Raw genomic sequence first — 20,160 nt, 5'->3', positions numbered from 1 at the left:
TCAACTTCAGCAAAATGAAAGGAAATCTCAGAGATATGGAAGATGAAATCCTAGACATTTAGGACAGAAAATTCCAGGTATTTGGAAGAGGAAATATGGTGACATATAGGAGCCGAAATCCAACACTTTTGTGAAAGGAAATCACAGAGATGTGGGAGTGGTAATCCCAGAAATCTTGGAGAAAGAATCTGCGACATCTTGCATATATAATCCATGATGTCCTCAAGAATAGACATCTAGGAAATTAAATCCTAGACATCTAATGGACGAAAGCCCAGACATATAGGAGAGGAACACCCAAATATCTAGGAGAGGAATTCCCTGTCATCTATGCAATGAAATCCGCAACATCTTGGAGAAGTAGTCCCAGACATCTAGGATATCCTAAACATCAAGGTGTCTAGAAGATGATATCCAAGACATCTAGGAAAGAAAGTGAAATGCCAGCCTTGTAGGAAAGGAAAAGAAGTCGTCTAAGTATGGAAGAGGAAATCCCAGACATCTAGGACAGGAAATGTCCAAGATGTCTAGGAGTGACAACCGTAAACATCTAGGAAACGAAATCCAAGATTTGTAGAAGATGAGCAGAAATCCCAGAGGTTTGTGAAAGAAATATCTTATCCAGAAGAGGAATATGTAGATCTTTAAAGATGAAATATATGATACTTTGGAAGTTCTGAACAAATTGTGCAATGATATGTCCTTATCAACTGAAATGTTTACATCAATATTGATTATCAAAACCTGTTTCTTTTATTAAAAATGTCATTGTTTGACGTATTCCATGATGCGTCACACATTGCAATTTAGCATGTTATACACGTGGTGTGTACAGAGATCCCATGTGTACAGAGATCTCATGTGTACAGAGATCCCATGTGTACAGAGATCCCATGTGTACAGAGATCCCACACATACAGAGATCCTATGTGTACAGAGATCCCATGTGTACAGAGATCTCATGTGTACAGAGATCCCATGTGTACAGAGATCCCATGTGTACAGATACCCCACACATACAGAGATCCTATTTGTACAGAGATCCTATTTGTACAGAGATCCCATGTGTACAGAGATCCCTGATACATACAGACATCCAATGTTCTCAAAGATCTCATGTGTACAGAGATCCCATACATACAGAGATCTCATGTGTACAGAGATTTCATGTGGACAGAGATCCCATGTGTACAGAGATCTCATGTGTACAGAGATCTCATGTCTACAGAGATCCCATGTCTACAGAAATCTCATGTGTACAGAGATTCCATGTGTACAGAGATCCCATGTGTACAGAGATCCCATACATACAGAGATTCCATGTGTACAGAGATCCCACAGATACAGAGATCCCATTCATACAGAGATTCCATGTGTACAGAGATTCCCATACATACAGAGATACCATATATACAGAGATTCCATGTGTACAGAAATCCCATGTGTACAGAGATGCCATGTTTAGAGATTGCTTGTGTTTAGAAACTGCAAGTGTACAGATATCTTATGTGTACAAAGATCACAAGTCTGCAGAGAAACTAGTGATTGCTTCATATAGAGCCTTTTGTCATTTGTGATAGTCATACCTTCTGTGGAATTATTCATAGCCCTTACCATAGGTTTAGCTGTATGTGCACATCTAAAGGGTCAGCATTGGATACAGAAGGGTGATTGATGCTCTTCCTCATCCATTTATTGATAGATATGTTGTTAGTGATTCACAGCACTGCTTGTCTGTAGACTGACAGCTGAATGTATGAATGAGTAATGGCTATTGTGCAGTGGTTCTGTGTCAGTAATTGCAAAGACAATATTTGGGTGTGTGATGTGTGTACACTGGCAGCCTGACACTTTTCACAATATTCTGTTGAATATTTATACCATACCCACACATTTAATATTTCCCGATGTTTTGATGACTTAGATTATGCTTTTATTAATGACACTGTAATGGATTACAGATATAATGTGATTTGTGAAACAGTTTTAATTATTTATTGCAATAGTTTTGATGTGACTGAGGCACTGTCAATTGTGATCAAGTGAAAGATTCATTCAGTTCACTTGTCACATGTCCACTCATCTCAAGTGGTCACTGACATCTGCACAACATTTTGAACACGTGCCTTGATCTACTCAGCACATTGAAGAATCAAACAAGTCATCCAAGAACATCACCTGATTGTCTTACCTGTGATGCACAGGGCCCATTTCCATTACAAACTTCTGACATCCACCACAGGTAAATGTAATGGATCAGAATTTAACACTTTTCACCAATCCATTTGACTGTTGATTATACACTGTGACTGCATCCCAGACCATGTGAGTGGTGATTATACACTGCGACTGTATCCCAGACCATGTGACTGGTGATCATACACTGCGACTGTATCCCAGACCATGTGACTGGTGATTATACACTGTGACTGCATCCCAGACCATGTGACTGGTGATTATACACTGCGACTGTATCCCAGACCATGTGACTGGTGATCATACACTGCGACTGTATCCCAGACCATGTGACTGGTGATTATACACTGCGACTGTATCCCAGACCATGTGACTGGTGATTATACACTGTGACTGTATCCCAGACCATGTGACTGGTGATCATACACTGCGACTGTATCCCAGACCATGTGACTGGTGATCATACACTGCGACTGTATCCCAGACCATGTGACTGGTGATCATACACTGCGACTGTATCCCAGACCATGTGACTGGTGATGATACACTGCGACTGTATCCCAGACCATGTGACTAGTGATCATACACTGCGACTGTATCCCAGACCATGTGACTGGTGATCATACACTGCGACTGTATCCCAGACCATGTGACTGGTGATTATACACTGTGACTGTATCCCAGACCATGTGACTGGTGATTATACACTGTGACTGTATCCCAGACCATGTGACTGGTGATTATACACTGTGACTGTATCCCAGACCATGTGACTGGTGATTATACACTGTGACTGCATCCCAGACCATGTGACTGGTGATTATACACTATGACTGTATCCCAGACCATGTGACTGGTGATTATACATTGTGACTGTATCCCAGACCATGTGACTGGTGATTATACACTGTGACTGCATCCCAGACCATGTGACTGGTGATTATACACTTTGACTGTATCCCAGACCATGTGGCTGGTGATTATACACTGCGACTGTATCCCAGACCATGTGACTAGTGATCATACACTGCGACTGTATCCCAGACCATGTGACTGGTGATCATACACTGCGACTGTATCCCAGACCATGTGACTGGTGATTATACACTGTGACTGTATCCCAGACCATGTGACTGGTGATTATACACTGTGACTGTATCCCAGACCATGTGACTGGTGATTATACACTGTGACTGTATCCCAGACCATGTGACTGGTGATTATACACTGTGACTGCATCCCAGACCATGTGACTGGTGATTATACACTATGACTGTATCCCAGACCATGTGACTGGTGATTATACATTGTGACTGTATCCCAGACCATGTGACTGGTGATTATACACTGTGACTGCATCCCAGACCATGTGACTGGTGATTATACACTTTGACTGTATCCCAGACCATGTGACTGGTGATTATACACTGCGACTGTATCCCAGACCATGTGGCTGGTGATTATACACTGCGACTGTATCCCAGACCATGTGCCTAGTGATTATACACTGTGACTGCATCCCAGACCATGTGACTGGTGATTATACACTTTGACTGTATCCCAGACCATGTGACTGGTGATTATACACTGCGACTGTATCCCAGACCATGTGACTGGTGATCATACACTGCGACTGTATCCCAGACCATGTGACTGGTGATTATACACTGCGACTGTATCCCAGACCATGTGGCTGGTGATTATACACTGCGACTGTATCCCAGACCATGTGACTGGTGATTATACACTGCGACTGTATCCCAGACCATGTGACTGGTGATTATACACTGCGACTGTATCCCAGACCATGTGACTGGTGATTATACACTGTGACTGTATCCCAGACCATGTGACTGGTGATTATACACTTTGACTGTATCCCAGACCATGTGACTGGTGATTATACACTGCGACTGTATCCCAGACCATGTGACTGGTGATTATACACTGCGACTGTATCCCAGACCATGTGACTGGTGATTATACACTGCGACTGTATCCCAGACCATGTGACTGGTGATTATACACTGTGACTGTATCCCAGACCATGTGACTGGTGATTATACACTGCGACTGTATCCATGACCATGTCAATATTGATTACATGATGTAACTGAATCCCAGACCATGTGACTGTTGATAATACACTGTGACAGTTGACTATACACCGTGACTGCATCCCAGACCATGTGACTGTTGATTATACACTATGACTGTATCAAAGGCCGTGTGACTGTTGATTATACACTGTGACTGCATCCCAGACCCTGTGACTGTTTATTGTTCCCCACAGCAATATGGAACGGGGGACTGTGTATTCAGACAGACTGTATGTCTGTCCTTACATACATTGTGATTCTTGTTAACACGATATCTCATGAACTGTTGTACCCAATGTCTTCAAATTTGGTGACAGCCTACATTGGGGGATTACGCAAACAGCAGTTAATTTGGGTGACCTTGATCTTATTTTCATGAACTGTTGTACCCAATGTCTACAAATTTAGTGACAGCCGACTTTGGGGGATTTTGCAGACCTTATTTTCAAGGTCACTACAACACTTTGACTGCTTTTCAAATAATTGTTAACCTAATGTCTCATGCACCTGATGTCTCATGCACCTAATGTCTCATGCACCTAATGTCTCATGTCTTGTGCACCTGATGTCTCATGCACCTAATGTCTCATGTCTCGTGCACCTGATGTCTCATGCACCTAATGTCTGATGCACCTGAAATCTCATGCATCTGATGTCTCATGCACAGAATGTCTTCAAATTTGGTGACAGTCTTCTTTGTGGGATCACACAGATACCAGATGATTTGGTTGATCTAGACCTTATTTTCAAGTTCGCCATGACTCACTTTTAGAAACTCTTGCTAACACCATATCTCATGAACTGTTCTGGCATAGAATTTGTTGACATGCTACATTTGGGGATTACACAGACATCAGATCATTTGGGTGACTTTGATCTTATTTTCAATGTGACCATGACACTTAAGCTTAGTTCACTTTTCAAACTTATGTTAACGTGATATCTCATAAAGCAATGAAACCAATGTCTTCAGTTTTGTTGACAGACTACATTTCACAGATCTTGTGTGTGATCAAAAAGTAAAAAGTAGTGAATATGTTATAAATATTACAGTCTTCTTCAGCAGTTAGGGACACTGCCATATTAGTGGCAAACACTTGTTATACACTGTGACTGCATCCGAGACCATGTGACTAAAGTCCTGGGGTACTTCAGTCAGGCTACATAGCAAAAGTTAATGTTGAGTTAGTCTAATGATTAGTACTGGCCACATATGATCTTGAGGTGCAGTAATGATTAGTAGTGGCAAAAGTTAATGTTGAGGTACAGTAATGATTAGTAGTGGCAACAGTTGATGTTGAGGTACAGTAATGATTAGTAGTGGCAAAAGTTAATGTTGAGGTACAGTAATGATTAGTAGTGGCAACAGTTGATGTTGAGGTACAGTAATGATTAGTAGTGGCAAAAGTTAATGTTTAGGTGCAGTAATGATTAATAGTGGCAACAGTTGATGTTGAGGTACAGTAATGATTAGTAGTGGCAACAGTCGATGTTGAGGTACAGTAATGATTAGTAGTGGCAACAGTCGATGTTGAGGTGCAGTAATGATTAGTAGTGGCAACAGTTGATGTTGAGGTACAGTAATGATTAGTAGTGGCAACAGTCGATGTTGAGGTACAGTAATGATTAGTAGTGGCAACAGTCGATGTTGAGGTGCAGTAATGATTAGTAGTGGCAAAAGTTAATGTTGTGGTACAGTTAAATGATTAGTAGTGGCAAAAGTTAATGTTGTGGTACAGTTAAATGATTAGTAGTGGCAACAGTTGATGTTGAGGTACAGTAATGATTAGTAGTGGCAACAGTCGATGTTGAGGTACAGTAATGATTAGTAGTGGCAACAGTCGATGTTGAGGTACAGTAATGATTAGTAGTGGCAACAGTCGATGTTGAGGTACAGTAATGATTAGTAGTGGCAACAGTCGATGTTGAGGTGCAGTAATGATTAGTAGTGGCAAAAGTTAATGTTGTGGTACAGTTAAATGATTAGTAGTGGCAAAAGTTAATGTTGTGGTACAGTTAAATGATTAGTAGTGGCAACAGTTGATGTTGAGGTACAGTAATGATTAGTAGTGGCAACAGTCGATGTTGAGGTGCAGTAGTGATTAGTAGTGGCAACAGTCGATGTTGAGGTGCATTTATGATTAGTAGTGGCAACAGTCGATGTTGAGGTACAGTAATGATTAGTAGTGGCAACAGTCGATGTTGAGGTGCAGTAATGATTAGTAGTGGCAACAGTCGATGTTGAGGTGCATTTATGATTAGTAGTGGCAACAGTCGATGTTGAGGTACAGTAATGATTAGTAGTGGCAACAGTCGATGTTGAGGTGCAGTTATGATTAGTAGTGGCAAAAGTTAATGTTGTGGTACAGTAATGATTAGTAGTAGCAACAGTCGATGTTGTGGTACAGTTAAATGATTAGTAGTGGCAACAGTTGATGTTGAGGTACAGTAATGATTAGTAGTGGCAACAGTCGATGTTGAGGTGCAGTAGTGATTAGTAGTGGCAACAGTCGATGTTGAGGTGCAGTAATGATTAGTAGGATCAACAGTCGATGTTGTGGTACAGTTAAATGATTAGTAGTGGCAACAGTTGATGTTGAGGTACAGTAATGATTAGTAGTGGCAACAGTCGATGTTGAGGTGCAGTAGTGATTAGTAGTGGCAACAGTCGATGTTGAGGTGCAGTAATGATTAGTAGTGGCAACAGTCGATGTTGAGGTGCAGTAATGATTAGTAGTGGCAACAGTCGATGTTGAGGTGCAGTAATGATTAGTAGTGGCAACAGTCGATGTTGAGGTACAGTAATGATTAGTAGTGGCAACAGTCGATGTTGAGGTGCATTTATGATTAGTAGTGGCAACAGTCGATGTTGAGGTACAGTAATGATTAGTAGTGGCAACAGTCGATGTTGAGGTGCAGTTATGATTAGTAGTGGCAACAGTCGATGTTGAGGTGCAGTAATGATTAGTAGTGGCAACAGTCGATGTTGAGGTGCAGTAATGATTAGTAGTGGCAACAGTCGATGTTGAGGTGCAGTTATGATTAGTAGTGGCAACAGTTGATGTTGAGGTGCAGTAATGATTAGTAGTGGCAACAGTCAATGTTGAGGTACAGTAATGATTAGTAGTGGCAACAGTCGATGTTGAGGTACAGTAATGATTAGTAGTGGCAACAGTCGATGTTGAGCTACAGTAATGATTAGTAGTGGCAACAGTCGATATTGAGGTACAGTAATGATTAGTAGTGGCAACAGTCGATGTTGAGGTACAGTAATGATTAGTAGTGGCAACAGTCGATGTTGAGGTACAGTTATGATTAGTAGGATCAACAGTCGATGTTGAGGTACAGTTATGATTAGTAGTAGCAACAGTCGATGTTGAGGTACAGTAATGATTAGTAGTGGCAACAGTCGATGTTGAGGTGCAGTAGTGATTAGTAGTGGCAACAGTCGATGTTGAGCTACAGTAATGATTAGTAGTGGCAGATGACGTACTAGTTGCTCATGACAGTGTATGAGAGGTTGGGGTTTATTCTAGCAATCATGTAACTGCCTTTTGTTATGTTTTAATACTTTGAAACTATTCGTCATTGCACTTTATCAGGTACAACAGTAAAGTGATGTGTATGTTTTCTCAAACTTATCTCTGAATAATATCAAGAACTATGAGATTATTACTTTGAATATTCAGTGTGTGAGAGTAAGAGACAGAAACTCCATTTGCTATGGAAAATAAGAGATCCTGTGACCCATCCATGGCACTGAGTCAGAGAATTCTAGTCATATAACTATTGCTATTTAAGTGAAGGACCCAAAGTAACATGTGGCCTTTGTACATGTTATTTAACCGCTTGTTTTCTGAAACCATGTACAAGCTGAGCCTGTGCCAAGGTGTCACAAATGTACAGGCCAGTGCCACTGGACTAACTCCCTAGTTTTATTTCTTGTTTATGTATGTTTTATTTTGTTTCAGTGTGGCTCTATCATGTGGTCTGAATGAAAGACTGTCAGCTATCAGCAATCCCAATCTGAACAAACTTGAACCAGCATCAATATCGATATGAGCAACAGGACCTGAATACTGAGATTAAATCAGTCAACAGCAAGAGGAGGGAACGCTAGGAACTATGTTTGTATCAATGATTTAATAGGCAGTGTGTGTGCCATGTCGAAGTGGGGGACCAGGAGCTCTTTTCCCCCCACAGGGATATCCACAGGAGATTCCACTGGATGTTTGTACCAGGACAGCAGTTATCACTAAAGGTTTACCATGACTGATGTTGCAAGCATGGTGTGTTTAACTTTGCAGTTGACCCTCTGCTGCTTTCTACAGGTGCTCTCAGGTAGGTGTTTTGAAAATTTTCTCACCCCTGTCAGTTATCCAATCATACCTTCTTGATTATATTTCAGAATATCTTTACATTGTGCATAATAGTGATAGTTTTGTTTCCATCTCTCAATCTTAAACTTTAAAATAAACCCCACTGCCTTTCTCCTTATAGTAGAATAATTGTAATAAAACTCTTTCTGTCAGAGAGTTCACACACTGCTATGTTTGTGTGTACCTCTAGGAAAAGTCTTTTGAAATTTGAATGGCTAAATATATTGCATGATATTCCATGGCAGCTGATTGACAACCAAACAATTTTTATTGTTTTTACACTTCCTTAAACAGAGAAAACAGATAGGCCCTGTCCAGGGACAGAATACTTTGGCTTGATTGGCTGACTATGGAATGGGCAGAGCCAGTCTTGCATGACTGATGTGACCATTGAGTGGTCAGTCTGCAGTCTTTAATGTTTGAGGAAGATTAACAGAGCAGATTTGATATTATGCATCTAATTTACAATAAGCCTCTTTTCATTCATTAAGGAATAAATATAAAACTAAAGTGTACTCTTTGCATAAATATGTAAGATTTACATTATCTGCACAGCATTTAATAATTTGATGTTTCCATAAACACAATGGATACTGATGTTTAGATTTTAAACTGAAATTTGACTCTGTGAAAAGGTATTCAAACTGAATAAGGAGTTATTTATTTATTAGGCTATGATACCTTTGCAATGTTTTTCAAATGGTTTTTTTTTGTACATTTATCCATGATATTCAACTGGTTTACTATGGCGGACACCCTCATTTATCCATAATATTCAACTGGTTTACTATAGCAGACACCCTCATTTATCCATGATATTCAACTGCTTTTACTATGGCAGACACCCTCATTTATCCATGATATTCAGCTGCTTTTACTATGGCAGACACCCTCATTTATCCATGATATTCAGCTGCTTTTACTATGGCAGACACCCTCATTTATCCATGATATTCAGCTGCTTTTACTATGGCGGACACCCTCATTTATCCATTATATTCAGCTGCTTTTACAATGGCAGACACCCTCATGTATCCATGATATTCAGCTGCTTTTACTATGGTGGACACCCTCGTTTATCCATGATATTCAGCTGTTTTTACTATGGCAGACACCCTCATTTATCCATGATATTCAACTGCTTTTACTATGGCAGACACCCTCATTTATCCATGATATTCAGCTGCTTTTACTATGGCAGACACCCTCATTTATCCATGATATTCAGCTGCTTTTACTATGGCAGACACCCTCATGTATCCATGATATTCAACTGCTTTTACTATGGCAGACACCCTCATTTATCCATGATATTCAGCTGCTTTTACTATGGCAGACACCCTCATTTTTCCCCCATCAGGTTACAGCATACACATTTACCAATGTTGTTCAACCAGTCACAGTACACACATTTGCTAATGTGGTTCAACCAGTCAGATTGCAGTACACTCATTTACTAATGTTGTTCAACCAGTCAGATTGCAGTACACTCATTTACTAATGTTGTTCAACCTGTCAAATTACAGTACACACATCTACTAATGTTGTTCAACCTGTCAAATTACAGTACACACATTTACTAATGTTGTTCAACCAGTCAGGTTACAGTACACACATTTACTAATGTTGTTCAACCTGTCAAATTACAGTACACACATTTACTAATGTTGTACTAATTACAGTACACACATTTACTAATGTGGTTCAACCAGTCAAATGATAGTACACACTGTTACAAGAGTATATTGTCCGTGATTTGAATTGTTATTAATGATTATTTTGGTAGTTGTAACTGGGTCTCAATATTTAAGGTTTTAGAGTTAGTTATTATGGGTCACATTTCCTACAGAGAATTATTTAATTAGGCAGCATGACTCTAAGGCAGTACTTTAGCGTTACCTCCCTTTGAGGAACATAAACACGAGGCTAGTGACGAGTTCTAGAACTTTCCATGTTAGTGTACAACCTGTCTTTGAACTTTGGGGGAATGACTGAATATATATAAATGCTAGCTGCCATGTTGGACACGGACACAAACATTACTGGAGTATATATCTTTATGCATCCGTCAACACCTGGTCAGCACCCCCAGACCAGTGGCTGTGTTACATTCTGCATAATTGTTTCTCTCTCGCACTAGGAATTTGGTGAGTTTGCTATATATTTTGTTACCCATTGCCTTAGATTTTGTTTTATTTGTATTGTATTTGAAATCGGTATTGTGAAATTGACTTGTGCCCTGTATAACTTGCTCTCTTTGCTTATTAATAATACAATATTTGAATGCTTTAGACTTGTCTTTGTTCTGTTTTGCTGGTTCTCAGGGGATTTATTACACCTTTTGTCACAGCAAATTCTCAACCGTAACAACATATTTACTAATGTTGTTCAACCAGTCAGGTTACAGTACACACATTTGCTATTGTTGTTCAACCTGTCAAATTACAGCACACACATTTGCTAATGTTGTTCAACCTGTCAGGTTACAGTACACATTTGCTAATGTTGTTCAACCTGTCAAATTACAGTACACACATTTGCTAATGTTGTTCAGCCAGTCAGGTTACAGTACACACATTTGCTAATGTTGTTCAACCTGTCAGGTTACAGTACACACATTTGCTAATGTTGTTCAACCTGTCAAATTACAGTACACACATTTGCTAATGTTGTTCAACCTGTCAGGTTACAGTACACACATTTGCTAATGTTGTTCAACCTGTCAGGTTACAGTACACACATTTGCTATTGTTGTTCAACCTGTCAAATTACAGTACACACATTTGCTAATGTTGTTCAGCCAGTCAGGTTACAGTACACACATTTGCTAATGTTGTTCAACCTGTCAGGTTACAGTACACACATTTGCTAATGTTGTTCAACCTGTCAGGTTACAGTACACACATTTGCTATTGTTGTTCAACCTGTCAAATTACAGTACACACATTTACTAATGTTGTTCAACCAGTCAGATTGCAGTACACACATTTCCACACAACACAAGTGACATTACACTCATGAAGTCTTTGCGCCATCACGAGATATTGATTTGAGGAAATGTGAAAAGCATAACAGTTTGGAAATATTGAAGGATTTATGCAAATGTACCCAGCTCCTATGAGAAATTGAATGATTTCCATCTTGTATTACAGTTTGCCTTGAAAGAAGCATTCTCATAAGATGTAATAGTGAAACATGTCCTCATCTACTGTGAAATATGCATCTACTTCTATATGCAGAATAATGTTATAGATTCTCACATTCTGTATGATGGATTAGGAAATGTATTCCCAACTTCTATATTTAGAATGGTGTTGATGTGATGGTGACCCTGTGTGATGGTGACCCTGTGTTAATGTGATGATGAACCTGTGTTAATGTGATGGTGACCCTGTATGATGGTGACCCTGTGTTAATGTGATTGTAACACTGTGTTGATGTGATGGTGACACTCTGTAATGGTGACCCTGTGTGATGGTGACCCTGTGTTGATGTGATGGTGACACTGTGTGATGGTGACCCTGTGTTGATGTGATGGTGACCCTGTGTTGATGTGATGGTGACCTTGTGTGATGGTGACACTGTGTTGATGTGATGGTGACTCTGGGTGATGGTGACCCTGTGTTGATGTGATGGTGACCCTGTGTTGATGTGATGGTGACCCTGTGTTGATGTGATGGTGACCCTGTGTTGATGTGATGTTGACCCTATGTTGATGTGATGATGACCCTGTGTGATGGTGACCCTGTGTTGATGTGATGGTGACACTGTGTGATGGTGACCCTGTGTTGATGTGATGGTGACCCTGTGTTGATGTGATGGTGACCTTGTGTGATGGTGACACTGTGTTGATGTGATGGTGACTCTGGGTGATGGTGACCCTGTGTTGATGTGATGGTGACCCTGTGTTGATGTGATGGTGACCCTGTGTTGATGTGATGGTGACCCTGTGTTGATGTGATGGTGACCCTATGTTGATGTGATGGTGACCCTGTGTGACGGTGACCCTGTGTTGATGTGACGGTGACACTGTGTTGATGTGATGGTGACTCTGGGTGATGGTGACCCTGTGTTGATGTGATGGTGACCCTGTGTTGATGTGATGGTGACCCTGTGTTGATGTGATGGTGACCCTATGTTGATGTGATGGTGACCCTGTGTGATGGTGACCCTGTGTTGATGTGATGGTGACCCTGGGTGATGGTGACCCTGTGTTGATGTGATGGTGACCCTGTGTTGATGTGATGGTGACCCTGTGATGATGTGATGGTGACCCTGTGTTGATGTGATGGTGGCCCTGTGTTGATGTGATGGTGACCCTGTGTTGATGTGATGGTGACCCTGTGTTGATGTGATGGTGACCCTGTGTGACGGTGACCCTGTGTTGATGTGATGGTGGCCCTGTGTTTAACCAGTTGTAACTTAACTGCCATTGCAGTCCCAGCATCATTCTTCCAGGTGGGTTAGGTGAGCTAACCCTAACCCATTTATCAAGGTGATTTCAGATTTCTATGGATTTGTTTAATTTACATTTGCAAAACATCCATGCCTCAGTTCTTGTTCAGTTGAGGTTTGATTGAATTGTTCATAGTCTCAAGAGTAAAGACTCTCCCTTGTAGCCCTCTCCCAACTCTCAGAGGAATTTATACAATTAGCTATGTGAGTTGGTAGGGCCAACAAGCACTAGGTTTCCGAGTCTCATTATAATAAAGTAACCACATTCACTAAGGAGTGTGATGACACTGCCCCAGAAACTAGTTTTAAGCCATGACCCTCAAATTAACTTTTAAATACAAACAAAACAGCAATATGGTTTTACAGTGTTTATTATAAAACACAGAAAAATGTGTGATGACACAATAAAATGTAGAAATACAAGCACAGTAGTTCCGAGCTTTTTTTAAGTCTGACCTAGTTCTTGGACAAAAATATGAAGTCACACACAAGAAATTACATCACAAATCTCAGAGCCTAAAATACAACTAAATACAATGGAAACATCCTACAGTGAGCAATACATACAAAAAAAAATCCTACAGTGAGCAATACATACAAAAAAACATCCTACCCAACGCCAAAATGTTCCCATTTTAACATACAACTACCAAGTGAGCACTACCAAGTCCACATCACACCACAATCTCCAAAGCCCAACCATGATGAAGCTCACACCAGGGTCACATGTCCACCCTCCAACAATAAACAGGGAACACTGATGAATATGGCACAGATCATCGCCCTCCGTGCAGCTTAATTCCCACGTGCATCCACCAGCCAGTCAGTGCAAGCGACACCACTCTCAGAACCAATGAACATCTGAGTTACGGATCAGGCCATGAGTTATAGTTTCTTTCAGACATCGCTGTGTGTGCATTTACGACTGTATAGATGGCTATAGTCTATTTCAAGAAACAGTTGGTATATGATCCACTCCTTCAGAAAACGCTGCGTGGTAGTGTGAAAGACAGTTCTCAAGGTCTTTTGAGAGAATGCAAAATCTCACACTGTACTGCAAAAACATCCACCAGCCTAATTATGCCAGCACAGTTCCAGGAATCATCTGATATTCAGGACCAGCACTGGTCAATCCATGGCTAACACTAGACAAAATAGATACATCTGCATCTCTACCAGTAGCTGCATCATCAGATGAAGTGTCAAACAAGTAATGTACATTCTCTGTTTCCACAGATACCGTGGAATCTTGGTCATCAAATCCAGCTACTTCTGGTCTCACCTGATCCACCCTCTTTAGCCTGTTAGATGTACAACAAAATGTCTTTTCCGGCCTTGATTCGTGCTCCGCACTCTCACTGCCACATCATTAACAACTCTGTAAGGTCCTGTCCATGGTCTTACCAATTTCTCTGATCTTTACCTCTTGACATGAGCCAAGTGCATCCAAACAAAATCACCCAGATCTTTACCTCTTGACATGAGCCAAGTGCATCCAAACAAAATCACCCACTTTGGTATCATGGTCTGTAGTTCTTCTGTCATCCTGGAGTTTCTGTTTTTGTTTCAAATAAACTTTTAAATATAAACAAAACAACAATGTGGTTTATCATAGTGTTTATTATACAACACAGAAAAATGTGTGATGACACATTACAAGTGTAGAAATACATGCATAAATGACCAGATCAGGGTCAACACTCAACACTATTGAGAGTCACATCTTGTCAGCACTCAATGACAGTAAACTCTCTGAGGAACACTAGCGTCTGAGTTTAGCCAAACTCATCAAGTACCACTGCATGAAGGAACAGAGATGCAAATCAAGACTCGTAAAACTGCTGACCTCAGCAAAGATGAAAAAAATAAGCTCCTGGAACAAGACTGACAACATACCATTCAAGCCTTGGTGACCAAGAACAAAGATCTCCTAAAAGATTCAACTAAAACTGTTTCATAGATGTCAACCCAACACAAAAAAATTCTGCATGGTGATTTGAACCCCATGCACCAACCTGTACTACTTAATCCACATTTAGGAATTCATGGCAGACCCACTTCATCAAATCATCACCAAATGTTATGGCTACATTTAAGAAAAAAATCCAAATTTAGATGATTTGGTTGGGATAAACCCAGTCCAAACCCCCTTGCTGAGCTAGGATGCCATCTTGTTTGGTTTAGCAACGACAGCCATACAGGGCCACCATTACTAAACCGCCATCTTTGTTTTGCCTAGCAACATCTTCCAGTGTCAGCTTGGCTCGCAAAAAGTATCCACCGCTACCCCGTCTCGAACTTATGCTGCTGGGTTACACATCCTTCACTCTACCACCACACCACCTGGACTGCCATTCTCTCAGTGCTCGGAACTTAGGGTCTAGGGCTGGTGAGCTAGGAGGCACATCGAGGATATCTCTGGCATGATCCTTGCAGATTTAATGAGGTGCTGGAAGGTTTCGTTCCAATCAATAAGCCTTAGAAGGGAGATGTAGTAGAATCCTTAGTTGACCTACAGCTACCCTAACCAGTCACCATTAACATTCAAACAAATAGGAAACATTGGGTCGCACTGGGTCACTTTCAATTTTCATATCATATTTGTCAAATACTAAAAGATGACTTTGCAATTATTCATGCATGATTCAGACTTACAGAATATAGTACAGGAGTCACAGTCAGAGGAATCACAAGCTGAAGTATCACAAATAGAGAAGTCTCAAATAGAGGAGTCTAAAATAGACGGGTCACTATCTGATTACTGGTTGTGTGCTCTATATCCTTGTTGACAGACACCTTTAAACACATGTTTAGAGAGTAAATACTAAGTTTATGATACACATTTAAGCATACATAAATATATAGCCTATCATGTCTAACATATCAGTGATAAATGTAATATCAAATGATTGTGAACAGATGCACCTTAAATAATGTTGTTGTCGTAATGGTTACATTGCCGTTAGCACAGTGACTGAAACGATAACTCCTTGGTACTAGAAGAACATCTCAAATACATCGTACCAATGCACATATTGTGATGAAAATCACAAAAAGAGAAGTCGGAGTTAGAAGTCTAAAATAGTGTGATCACTAAAAGAGAAGTCGGAGTTAAAAGTCTAAAATAGTGTGATCACTAAAAGAGAAGTCGGAGTTAGAAGTCTAAAATAGTGTGATCACGAAAAGAGTAGTCGGAGTTAGAAGTCTAAAACAGTGGGGTCGCTATCAGAGAAGTCACAGTTAGAAGAGTCTAATATAGTGATATTTTATCCAATTTTCACACTTCAAAACATACATCAAATAAAGCTGTGAATTGTGATTTTGTATAGCATGAAAAAAGGCGACATTTTCAATAAAGCCAATTTTGAAAGGTTATTTTGAGCACTTTTTAACTTTGTCTGACAAAATAATGGATGATATCAAGAAACAGGAAATTTTCTGTAGATTTCAAAACTGGGAAGTATATTTGTGTACGGGATATATTTTGAATATTATTGGACTTCAACGTGAGGATTCAAGAGGAAGGATATATATGTACCTGTGGCATCCAGAGGGATATAGGATGGCAGGACTTTAGTCAATGCCCTGGCATTTCCCGGGAGCAATTACCTCTTCTCGAAACTACGGGAGTCGAACGAGGTAGAAGCGGAACGGAAATGTCATGATGTGTCCGAGGAGAAATTTCAAGCTGCACAAGCTGAGTATGCAAAGATTTCATTAACAATCAACTCCAACGCGAAAACCATGCAGTTCAAATGTGCAATGAAGTAGACGACCATATGCAACAATATTACATGCTGACCAACAAACAGCTCAAACCCTTCAGTGACGAATCCACCCTCTCCCAGTATTACACCCCTGCCAAGGGACAGCAAGATCGGGAGCTGATCTGCGTCATCTTCAGTGTAGCCACAACTGTATTGATCGTCAAGCACGTTAAGACGATATATTCATATATATATATATATATCAAAGATGAGACCCACTCCGTATTGTTGTCAGTACATGCATATGGGAAAAACTAAGGTATGTGGTAGGAAATGCAGGACAGAAGGATACTGCTGTTTTCATATGAGGAGTATCAGAAATAGTTTCGTGAAGTACACCTGCTCCATGTGTGGTATTGGAGTGAAATGCCACTACTGCCTATGTAGAGACCTTAGGGCCAATGTACTCTGGCACCAACTTATTCACGAGAACAAAAAGGACTACATAAACGAACGTAACCATCAAGGGCCAGTGCAAGGGCCGCCCTATTATTATTTGTTTTACCTAGATGGGTGGACCGAGGAAGTGTTCATTACAGTCTATCTAAATACAGCTGATTACAACGCCAAGGTGGATCTACTGGTGCCATCCTCAACCTGCTCAAGGCCAGATTTCACCTTTTATGGAAGCTTCCTTTATTCATTTGACTTTATAGATAAGTTACTTCACTTCCCTAGCCAGTGGTCCAGTTAGAGATTGTATACACCTGAGCATAATAGTAACTACTGTCCCGGATATACGGTTCGTGCTATGGGTAATTGTCTGAGGGCAGATGAATGTAGACCAGATCATAGACATCAATAACTTCAAACCTGTGATCACTGACAAAGTCAATGAGGAACTAAATGACATGGGGAGCCTCAAATTCTGAATCACAATGAAAATGTTGCTCGATAAATAGCAGGAGCACGTTTAGTCTTACTTCTGGGGTCAACAAGAAGTTGTGGCTTTACCTGTAACCCTGATAACAGGAGCCATGAAATCAACATCAGTTCCTGCCATGGAGATTGAGGCTGACATTCTTCCTCTCGATCTTTATGCAGGAACAATAATTGGGATCAAATGACTTGAACAACATTTCATGCCAGCTGGTTCACCATGTCACGTCAAGGTGGATATAAAGGACCCAAAAAGCTTCTACCAGAGGTCATCTGCACTCCTCCATGAGAGGAAGATCAAACTTCCAAAGAAATCTGACATAAGACCAATTAAAACTGCAGTCATCAACAAAACACCTGCCTTGGATTGGAGTCCACCCCCATCATTGACTGTCTGCCTGGTAATGCCACAAAAGCTGAAATTCCAGCTTACCTACATGAGCTCTCGCTGGAAGTCATACATGAATGCTATGAAGACCATTTCAAGATTTTCACTGATGGTTCACTAGATCCATCAACTGGAAATGCAGGAGCTGGAGTCTATCTATAATACACTTAAAGCAAAATCAACATTCCACTTCCAACATGCTCCAATACTCTTTGCTGAACTTTCTGCAATTGAAAGAGCGCTACACGAGATCCAGTTCATTCAATCGAGAAACGATTCAAAAGAAAAAAAAATGTCATCCTGTCAGACTCCAAATCATCACTTCAAGCCCTGTCCTCTTACACTCCATCAGAGTATTATCATCAAATCACTGACCTCATCTCTGATATACAGGACAGCATCACTCTTCAGTGGATACCCACCTTTTGCTCCCTAGAAAACAAACTTAACCACTTAACTGAGCAAATGAAGTGAAAGGTCGTTCATACTACACGTTACAAGACCCAAATCCACTGCACTACAAATCTTTCTCCAGACAAGATCAAGCTCTCATATCCAGAATCAAACTTGGCCACTACCCTTGTCAAAGCCATCTGTTCAACTTCATCTGACAGACAGTGATGTGTGTCCATTATGCAATCAAGACCCAGAAACTATAGAACACATCCTCTTTGACTGCAAAGAACTCTCAACCATACGCAATTTTGGCTGCATCAGTGACTTGAAAGAAGTCATGACAAACAGAAATAATGAATGAACAACTATTGTAAGAATGCTGAAGGAAAGGAAGAAGAGGATCCATGCAGGGGCCCTGCCGCCGGACGCATGACAATACTCAACAACAACCTGTGGGCGTTCATCATACCAGGTTGGTGTATGTGGCTGCTATGGTTTTATGATTAATGTTCTGCTGAGTTTCAACAACTTGGTGTGGTTTAAGGGGTTGTGGGGGTTTCGGCTGAACCCTGGGTTTTTGGGGTGATGCCACTATATCTGTGTGGGTGAGGTGGGACATGACTAATGTTGATATCAGGGTTGATGCCCAACTTCTGGTCAGCCGTGGCAATGACTGTCTCATTGTTGTAGCCCACGACGTTGTTGATTCTCAGTAGCATGTCGCTTGGGGCCATATACAATCTCACACTGAACATGAAGTCGACTTTGACTGGGCGTAATCCAACATGTTCTGTTTTCGCTTGATAGCACTCAGTAAATCCACCAGTCTGGCCATAGCATCCTCAACATTCGCCACAAACTGTGTCTGTGCATCGTAAGCCGTTCCCATGATACTGGAACATGCTTGCGCCTGCGAGCCCAACACGGCCCACACATGTCCAAATCGAATCAAGTGCATGAGTGACCCCTTTTGACATGTCCAGCATAAACTTTTTCCAATCATTTTCAGGTCCTTGTTTAAACCTCCAAACATCGTAATCCTTGCTGTCAGCGAAAGCCAAGTAACATTTGTGTCCCACTCATTTGTCTTAAAGTAATGCCACGACTTGTAACCCCAATTTTAACCCCTTTATTGCTGGCTTCAGTGAGAGATTGATTGTGAACAATAGGAATGCCTAGCCCCTGGTTCAGATTGTTAATCCATCCTCGGATTGATCTTGAATTCATTGCAAACACACTCGTAAGACCGTTGATCATGAGGATTGTTGACCGCGTTCCATGCTTTGTCCTGAGGAAGCAGAGCACTTATTTCTTTGAGGATGTGTCTGACCTGGTAGTACACAGGGAAAAAACCACAGACCAACTCAGTTTGCCATGACGAGTGTCACTCAGTGTCAAGCCACACCTGTTGTTGCACACCACGTGGCCAAGTTGTTGAACCAATTGTGCACCGTTTTAATGTTCATCACCGAAAACCCATTGTTTTTAAACACGTTGATAAACTGGGTTTTGAAATATAACCAATCCGAATCAGCCACGATCTTCATGTGTGTGAAATCGGAAGCTCTTACGTTGTCATTTTGGGGCTAAAACAGTCCCGG

The 20,160-nt window shown here is 40.8% G+C and overlaps 1 protein-coding gene across 2 annotated transcripts in view; it reads left to right on the top strand.

Annotated features, from left to right (window-relative positions):
- The window catches only part of LOC137279140 (kin of IRRE-like protein 2), a 318,732-nt gene that overhangs the window by 103,751 nt on the left and 194,821 nt on the right, over positions 1-20,160 (top strand). For both annotated transcript variants that reach the window (XM_067811616.1, XM_067811615.1), the window contains exon 2: positions 8,267-8,636. In XM_067811616.1, the coding sequence (XP_067667717.1) occupies positions 8,564-8,636 (73 nt within the window). In that variant the 5' untranslated portion in view covers positions 8,267-8,563. The remainder of the gene's footprint in view (positions 1-8,266; positions 8,637-20,160) is intronic.

Source organism: Haliotis asinina, chromosome 3 (assembly GCF_037392515.1).
Source record: "Haliotis asinina isolate JCU_RB_2024 chromosome 3, JCU_Hal_asi_v2, whole genome shotgun sequence".
In the NCBI taxonomy this organism is placed as follows: domain Eukaryota; kingdom Metazoa; phylum Mollusca; class Gastropoda; order Lepetellida; family Haliotidae; genus Haliotis; species Haliotis asinina.
Note: the sequence above shows the minus strand (reverse complement) of the source record. Positions and strands in the feature narration are given on the sequence as shown.